The sequence below is a fragment of the Heliangelus exortis genome, chromosome Z (assembly GCF_036169615.1).
Source record: "Heliangelus exortis chromosome Z, bHelExo1.hap1, whole genome shotgun sequence".
NCBI lineage: Eukaryota > Metazoa > Chordata > Aves > Apodiformes > Trochilidae > Heliangelus > Heliangelus exortis.
The window spans coordinates 25,713,503-25,722,622 of NC_092454.1; the positions used below are offsets into that span (position 1 = coordinate 25,713,503).

Consider the following 9,120-nt stretch of genomic DNA (forward strand, 5'->3'; position numbering starts at 1 on the left):
AGGACCTCTCCATATAGATTAATTCTCTTTTTTTCAAAAAAAACCATCCAATTCTTCAGCATATGCTTGGATACAGCCTTTGGATTTGCCTGCATGTGGTGGTTGGAACTTGGCTAGATGATCAGTACCCCCCAGAGCCCTCTATCTCTGCCTTCCTCAGCTGGGGAGGGAAGAGAAAACACAACAAAAGGCTCATAATCAAGCTAAGGACAGGGAGATATCACTCAACAATTACTATAAGGGGCAAAATGGAAGCTGGGGGAATCACAGTCTCCTTTGGGCACATGTACTTGCTCTGGCATTGTGTTCTCCATGGGCTTCAGGTGGGTATCTGCTCCATCATTAATCTCCCCTGGATGTAGGAAAACACTCTGCCTCACTATGAGCTATACCATAGGCAGAAGCACAATCTCTGCTCCAGAGTCTGGACCACGTCCTCTCCAGACCTTGATGCCTGCAGAATAATTTCTCTCACATATTCTCACTCCTCTCACTATTTATTGCCTGGTTTTTCACCCTCCTTAAATATGTTATCACAGAGGCTCTACCACAGTTGCTGAGCGGCTCAGCCTTGGCCAGCAGTAGGTACATCTTGGAGCCAGCTGGCACTGACTTTATCAGATATGGTGGAAGCTTCCAGCCCTGTAGCTCACCCTAACACTAAAATCTTGCCACACAAACCTAATACCCCATACTTCACTGAAACACAAATAAATCACCCAATTCTTTTCAAATGCTTTAATTGTTCTCTTCAAGAATTTAAAAATTTTTAAAACTTACTATTTTGGTCCAAACAGCAGAATAAGTTGTGCAAGTAAACAAAACAATTCCCATTACATCCTCCAGCACATCAACCAGTATTGTACTGCACTCTACTGTTCTTTTCTGAAAGATGGGAGCTTGCTAGTTATCACACCCATACTTCTTTCCAAGTTTGGAATTCATCCTACCTTCCAAAAATCCCCTTACATCAATATGGAAATGCTTTATTTTACCCATCTTTCTTCTTCAACAGCCTTTTAGAAACCATTGCTGCCCCGTAGTTAATAAAACTAATAAAACTTCATGATTCACTTTTGTTATTTTTATGTACCCTATCAACTCTCACCATTTAACATTTGTTACAGCATGTTGGTCTTCCTACCTATCTTCAGAGTGTGCAGACTTGAATTTATGCATGGAAAGCATGCATAAAAAGCAGAAAGGAAAAACAAAAAAAAAGGGAAAGTGTAGATTTCATCTCTAAGTAAAACAAGGAATTACATATACACAAAAAATCAAGAGAACACACCTGCAATTCACTTACATATGACAACTTGCTAAATGCAATTAGGCAGAAAACTGCCCTTTTCACTTAAATATTCCACTACCTGAAATAATGTATCATACCTATAGTTTACATACCACTCTTTTTACTTCGCTGTATCCCAAATATTCTGCAGTTCTAATATAAGACTAAATACTAATACAAGACTAAAAGTATTAACACAAGGTCAATCGACTTTTAGAAGTATCATTAGTACCTGCTTTCTAATCGGATCTGATAGCCAATTGTCTGTCCAATCTTTTCTCTTCTTTCTGCTGCCACTCGTTCAGCCACAGCAACAGCTGCCAAACGTCTTGGCTGAGTGCAAAAAATACGACAGGGAGTTCCATTTTTGTAACAGTCATCAAGAAGGAACTGAGGGATCTGAAAAAAAGCAGTTTAAATTTACTTTTTAGTTAGATTAAGTCATAGGCTTTTTTTATCACAGTAAAACAATTGCACTGTATATCAGTATCATATAAGTTGCAAAAGGATTCACAATACGATTATCACTGCAAACATACTTGAAGGGGTAGAAATGCAGCAAAAATAAGATTCTAAGTTTAATCAGCTACACAAAGTAAATAAAAAATATTAAATACAAACTGAAGCCGCTCTTGTGCTTTAGAGAATTCCATTAAAACGTACCCACAGATAATCTTTCACTGATGCCATAGCAGTATACTCTAAATATTAAAGGAAGAACCAGCTTTAGAAGGAAAAGGGCTATACAAAGTCATAGCTACTCTTCCTCCAATGTTTTGTATTAACAAAAAAACTAGCATCTATCAGACGATGATGCAGAACTGTTTATACTTTTAATATCTTCTGGGTTAGTACTTCTAAAGCAAGAAAGTATATTAGAACACAAGACTTCCAACTACACAGGAAAAGCCTTAAAACTAGAATAAAGAACTCCCTTATTACATAACGATTCCAAAATTGGCATTAGTGTTGTAAAATTATATCCTTTTTTATTTCATTACATACCTGAGTAGTTTTTCCTGACCCAGTATCTCCTACAATCAAGACAACTTTATTGTCTTTTATTATTTTGACAATTTCTTCCTGCTTTTCAAAAACTGGTAGTGACTGCCTGAAGGAATCAAACTCTGATTCACCTCTTTTCACTGGAATCTGAGGGATACCATTGTTAAGTCTTCCACTTGTCTTGTGCATTTCTCTGTTTTCTGTGAAGAGAAGTTAACAATTTACTTAGACAGACAGAAAAGATCATTGAAACATTCCTTTGAAATTATACATAAGAATGAACATTCCTGACCTTACATGCGTCTCTTTAGATAAAATGACATACCCATATTTAAAAGCCATTTTCATTGTATGCATGCTGTTACAGTGCTTAAAATAAAAATTGTCCAAAGGAGAAATTACTTTCATAGATACTTTAAACAAAAAAAAAAACCTATCCCAGAGCATTACTCGAAGTAAAAAACAGTCCTGAAAAGCAAAAGAGAAATAGAAACTAAGCCCAAGAAAAGCAGTCTGGCATATTTTCTTGGCCTTTATATCATGATTACACATTCACATTTTCATAGTTTATCTAGAAATATTCACTGGACAGTTAAAACTCATATTCTAGAAATCCAGAAGTCCAGATAGCAGCTTCCTAGGGACCAAATCAATTTTACAAGACTATGAAATAAAAAATAAGAAAATAAAACCCATTAATTTCTAGAGGCACAACAGTCAGACACATTTTCTCAGAAGGGTGTTCTTTTATGTAAGTCATGTTAACACTTCTCTCCAATTTCACCTCACATATAAGAAAAGTACTTTCAAACAAGTTTGGTTGGAACTGGCTCAGAGACTCAAAATTAACTTGGCATACAGGAGACACTGGAATATGGGTGACATGAATGCCTAAGCACTTCATGGCACCAGCTATAACAGAACCGATATTAAGAACTAGAAGTCAAGAAATTTAATGGGTGTGTTTGCAGGGAAGGATGCCAGTTTGAATGGGAAAAGTGACAGACAATAAAGGCTTCTGTTTTGTGTTTATGTTGAGGGTTATTGGCTTTTCTTAAGCAGTATTGATGCACAACTCCATACCAGAAGACACATCAAACATACCAGATTCAACAGCACAAGCATTTCCTCGCTCTGTCTTTGGAAGAAGTTCTGTTCTTTCTTTATTTGTGACAGGAAATCTCTGAATTAAACTCCGAACAGCATGTTTTGTACTGGGAGCCAAGCAACAAGTCATCACTGCATGTGTTAGTTCTGATCCATCCTTCTTCCTTACAGTCAGGTATCGATTTGCTCCTTTTCTGGAAGAACAAAAAATTTATTTTCTGATTAAGTAACCTATTTACCTGTATGTAAGGACCTCTGGCCATAATTATTTCAAGTTAGCTGTCAGAGAAATTTCAAATATGTCATAACTAGAAAATTCCAATATGCTACGTAGTATAATGCACACCAAAATAACAGAAGCATCCCAGCATTCATCATCAAAACCACCCTCCATTCACATGAGGTAGTTCAGCATAGATACTGCAGACTTCCAATGACTATGCCCAGCACGATCTTACAATTAGACCTCCATAATATAATGCTGTTCTGCTATATTTCTGTTACAGGTCTATCGCTATATTTGCTTCCCAAAAGACATCCAGCTCCATCAATCACCTAATTGATACTGAGAGATATTAGACAGAACTGATTCATAGGCTAATTTAAGGGATTTAGAGGTTAAAAATCAATTAACAGACATAAAAGACAAACAATCACCCTTCTCGTGATATTCCAAGCTTTAATAAAATCCTGTAAAACAAATTATATTCCCAAAATGTTCATTATCAAGGATTTACAATTTAGAATTACAACCAAAACACAGTAATAACTGCATTTTTTCACAGAATGGACTCTGATACTGAAATGCAAAAAACTGTTCTAAGTTTTGAAATGTAAACTACCTTGCCTGAGCTAAAAGGACATACCAACACTTTGAAAATGACTTCTCAGGGTAAGAAGTGAAGAGTGGTGGCACAACAGTGCATGTATGCTGGGTGCAGGTACACAGGTGCTGGCAGGGGTGGCATCTGTGAGAAGCCTGAGCTGCCCTGAACCTGCCATGACCAGCTCCACCACTGGGCACAGCTGAGTCCCTTGGCCACAATGGTTGTGAGTCAGTAATAACATTTTTAGGAAAGGGAAAAAAATGGCGCTGTGAAAGATAGGAGTGAGGAAAACATTGAAGAAACAGCCTTGCAGATGCTAAGTTCAGTGAACAAGGAGAGAGGAGTTCCAAGTGCTGGAGGAGAGATTCCCTCAAAGTCTATTAAAGAGACCTCAGTGCAGTAGGTATATCCTAAAAGAACTTACCCTGTGGGAAAGACCCCATGCTAATTCTACCCCCATGTCCATTGGCAGGGAGCGTGTAATGCTTGGACAAAAGGCCCAAGCCAGAGTTGACCTAAAGATGAATCCTGTCCTTGTAGTACTAAGGCTCTTTGTAATGCTAAGGCTTGGAAAATAGGCCCAAGCCACAGCTGACCTATGGATGAATCCTGTCCTTGTATGGCAGTGCTAATGCTTGGACAACAGGCTCAGGTAGGAGCTGCCTTGTAGGGAAATAGCAAAATAATAACTGAGCTTGTGTGCTTGTATATCAAATATAATTGACATTGTATCCTTGTATTAATCATTAAAAACATTTATAGAAAATAATTAACTTGATGCTTCAAAAGAGAGCATGTTAAAGAAACCCTGCCAACCACGCCCTGGACTCTGGCCCAGTCCTGGTCACGGGTGATCAGATGAACTAGATGTTTCCACATGGTGTAATATGCAAAGTCATCCTGACTTGTGGGTGACTTAGTATATAAGGCTGGAGCCACCTGCAGTGACCTTGCATGCCTCACTTACGGATGGTCGCACCGTATAGGATTTTCCCACCTGCTGGGAAGGGCTCTCCAAATCCTCGCTGCTACCACGACTCCCCAGCGACTGCAGATCTGGATGATGGCAACGTATGCAAGTGGTGATGTATCTCCCTTAATCTCTGTCCCTTCTCCTATGTAGTAATGATTTGATGCATTACCCCGTATATTTTCTATCTGTCTGCCTTAGGTATTTTGTTCTGTATTTTTCTTACTTGGTTGTGTTATTCAGTTATCACCAGTAAAGCATGTCTACTCTTTGCACCCTGGTTTCCAAGTCTCATTACCATCCTCAATCAGCACAACAGAGTGACAAACCAAGCTGGCTGGGCACCCAGCTACCAGCCACTGTCAACTGCCAGTTTGGCCACCACCACAAAACTACTTTTTAATTTGCTGGTTTCAGTTATGCTCCTGATCAATGCAAGATAGCATTTCAGAACAGCAAAAACGCTGACGCTGGAACAGCTTTTGAATGTGCATGTCCACAGAAAGGCTGGCAGAACTGAAGAAACAAACTGCAATGTTTGCCATGACTGTGCTCCCAGTCTTTACTAACTTCTATCTCATCAACTCAGAATCACAGAACTGCTGAGATCAGAAAGGACCTCTGGAGATCATGTGTTTCTAACCCCTGCTCAAGCCTGTTACCCAGTCTCATTCCCAGACTACTTCTGAATAGCTCAGAGGAGGGAGACTTTATTACCTGGGCAACCTGTGCCGATGCTCAGCAAAAAAGTGTTACCTGATGTTGAGAGGGAGCCTCCTGCTTATAGTCTGTGCCTACTCCCTGTGGCACCACTGAAGAGAGCCTGGCTCTGTCATCCTTAGATCTTCTCTTCAGGTATTTATATAGAGTGATGAAACCTCCCTGAGCCTTCTCTAGGCTGAAGAAGTTCCAGCTTTCTCAGCCTTTCCTTCTAGTGGATATCCTCCAGTCCCTTCATAATTTTAATGGCCCTTGATGGGACTCTGTCCAGCATGTCCATGTCTCTCTTGTACTGAGAAGCCAAGCACTGGACCGAGGTGTGGCCCCACCAGTGCTGAGTAGGTGGAAGGTCACCTCCCTCGACCTGCTGGCAACACCCCTCCTAATGAGGAGGTGAGGGGAGAGTTGGAAAGACAGCCCTGATCCTGTCTGAACACTGCTAAGTAGACAAAACACCGGGCTGTCACTGACACCATTCTAGCTACCAATACAAAGCACAGCACTATGAGGACTAGTATCAGCAATGTTAACTCCAGCCCAGCCAGACCCTATACAGAACACTGCTAACAATGTCCAGAGGAAAAGAGAGTTTGTAATAAGTTTTCTTTAAGGATTCAGCATATTGTCATGGTTTCAGCTGGGACTGTCTTCTTAGTAGCTAAAATAGTGCTACATTTTAGATTTAGTATGGAATTTGGTATGAGAAGATTGTTAATACACTGATGTTTTTAGTTACTGCTAAAAAATCAAGGACTTCTCAACTTTTCATGTCTTGCTAGTGTGCAGGTAGAAAGAGAAGCTGGGAGGGAGCATAGCCAGAGTAATAGGTCCAAACTATTCAGTGGAATATTCTGTACCATGTAACATTAGCCTCTGTACAGATGAGGGTTGCCCAGGAAGTTTTTTTCTCTCTTCCTGAGTTGCAGTTTAGGAATTTTCTCTCCTCTGGTATTGCTAGCTCAGAATGGCTGGGCATTAGTCAAGCAGGTGGTGAGCAGTTGCACAGTGCATCACTTGTTTGTGCTTTCTACTACTACTACTAGAACTACATCATCATTATTATTGTTGTTATTGTTGTGGTTTTGCTTACTATTATCATATACTTCTATATTGTTTATATATATATTAACATATTATAATTAATATTATTATATACTTTTATAGTTTGTGTTTATACAGCCATATATTATAATTATTATAAATAATAATATTTCTAGCCATTGTTAAATTGTTCTTATCTCAAGCCATGAGTCTCTTCACCTTTACTTTTCAAATCCCCACTCCTTGGGGTTCAAGGAGAGCAAGACAGCAACTGGATGGTATTTAGTCATTTGCCAAGTTAAAACTCCAACACCTATGTTTCCTTAACTCAAAGAAAAATACTAAGAACACAAAATACCATCCTATGGTTCACAAGCAATAGCTTCCCTTACTTACTTTACGAAAAAGGTTCTTCACTGAAAGGTGGTAGATCACCGAAACAGACTCACCAAGTGAGCAGCCCAGCACTAAGGCTGTGTCAAGAGTTCACTGAGCACCCGGATAGCACTCTTAATCATATGGTTTAGTTTTATAGGGAAAAGAGGGATAATAAGGGAGATAGACTTGTGGGCTGGAAACTAAACTACACAGCTTTAATGAACATTAATTTTAAAAGGTTAAATAATTAAATATGTACAAATACTACAAATATCCTCAAAGCAGAACAAAGGGTTTTCTCTTTAGAGCTGGGTAAAAGAGAGGAAATTGTAGCGTACAAATCCTCTTCTGCACTTCTCAACAGAAGAACTCTTTTGGACATGCTACTCCAGGCTACATTTTAGCTGCCAAGGAATTAAATTCTATTGCAAAACCCTGCGGCATACAACAGTCCACATAAAACAGAACTGATCTTGGTAAGAAGTCACGGATCCATGAAAATCCTTGAAACAGTACAAGGTCAAGATATCTAAAACTGAGCAGGCCCAATGTTTGGGGTTTTTTAAGTAAACAAAAAGCAAAACACAAAGACTTTATCTCTAAACTTTGTCTCTAAAATTATTCCCTGAAACAGTGCATGATATGCTAGAAACACATATTATTTCAGTACTAGTCAAGAAATTCTGTGTGATTGCACCAAAAAGTAAAATAATAAATAAAAATCAGAATACAACTTACCCTTTGCTTTTAGATATTAACCCAAGAGACTGACAGAGGCGGTGAACAAATGCTCTTTCAGTACTAGTGAAAGACGAAGGAAACTCCATTTCTGGAAAAATAATAAAGAAGCAAACATAACAACAAAACACACAGTACCTTAAACATATTACCTCGATGTTATAAGTTTTTCTATCACCAAGCCTATCCCGTTCTCTCGTAAACAACGGGACTAACAGCAGTGCTTATGTCTCCACACCCGTAAGCGATGCAAAACAGCTTATTCGGGCAGACAGGAGCTGTAGAAAGGCTCCTTCTAACCCGAAGAAGAACCTCCGGGCCTATACGCCTGTTACCCCGTCCCGGGCCTCACCTCCCGCCCCGCCGGGGCCCGCTACGAGGGACCCGAACGACCGCACCTGCCAGGCAAGGCGGCCACCGCCACCACCCCCGCCCCGTTCCGCCGCTACGCACCTTTCTCCTCTCCGTACCGGAACCGCTCCAGGGCGAGATTCACTGCAATCTCCACTTCCTCGTCGACGCGAATATCTTTCAGCCCCTTGCCTCGGCCGCGGCCGGCCGCGGGGCCGACGGAGACGGCAGTGGCAGCTGCGCCTGAGCCGTCTCCGGGCTGCCGCGGGGAGACGCTACTGGGCCGCGACATGGCTTCGCGACCCGGTGGGACCAGCGCTCAGCCCGGCCGAAACCCAGAGCCCCAGGACCGGGATCAGGACCGGGATCAGGACCAGGACCTGCACCTCACCGCACCGCCGGCAGCAGCGCACGCGGACCCAGCGTGATGCGTCAGCGCGCCAGGAGGGGAGGACCGGGACAGGGCGGGGAGGTGATGGGAGGGGAGGGGAGAGGCGGGGAGAAGCGAGACGGGGCGAGACAGGGAGGAGCGGCGAGGTGCGGGGAGGAGCGGAACGGGGAGGAACGGGGAGGAGCGGGGAGGAACGGGGAAGAGCGGGGCGGAGCCGAGGCGCTGCCTTTCAGGGCGCGGGGGTGTGCCGGGTCGGTCTGGCAGAGCGCCACGTCAGCGGGGGTGCCGACATCCCGCTGCT

General features: G+C 41.7%; 1 protein-coding gene across 3 annotated transcripts in view; it reads right to left on the minus strand.

Annotated features, from left to right (window-relative positions):
- The window catches only part of YTHDC2 (YTH N6-methyladenosine RNA binding protein C2), a 30,414-nt gene extending 21,520 nt beyond the window's left edge, over window positions 1-8,894 (minus strand). For 2 of the 3 annotated variants that reach the window (XM_071731956.1, XM_071731954.1), the window contains exons 1-5: window positions 8,531-8,880; window positions 8,078-8,168; window positions 3,401-3,597; window positions 2,297-2,496; window positions 1,524-1,690 (exon numbers count right to left, since the gene is read on the minus strand). In XM_071731956.1, coding sequence (XP_071588057.1) covers window positions 1,524-1,690; window positions 2,297-2,496; window positions 3,401-3,597; window positions 8,078-8,168; window positions 8,531-8,720 — 845 coding nt within the window. In that variant the 5' untranslated portion in view covers window positions 8,721-8,880. Of the gene's footprint in view, window positions 1-1,523; window positions 1,691-2,296; window positions 2,497-3,400; window positions 3,598-8,077; window positions 8,169-8,530 lie in introns of all 3 variants that reach the window. The other variant, XM_071731955.1, reaches the window with a different exon arrangement.
- Between the last annotated feature and the right edge of the window lie 226 nt (window positions 8,895-9,120).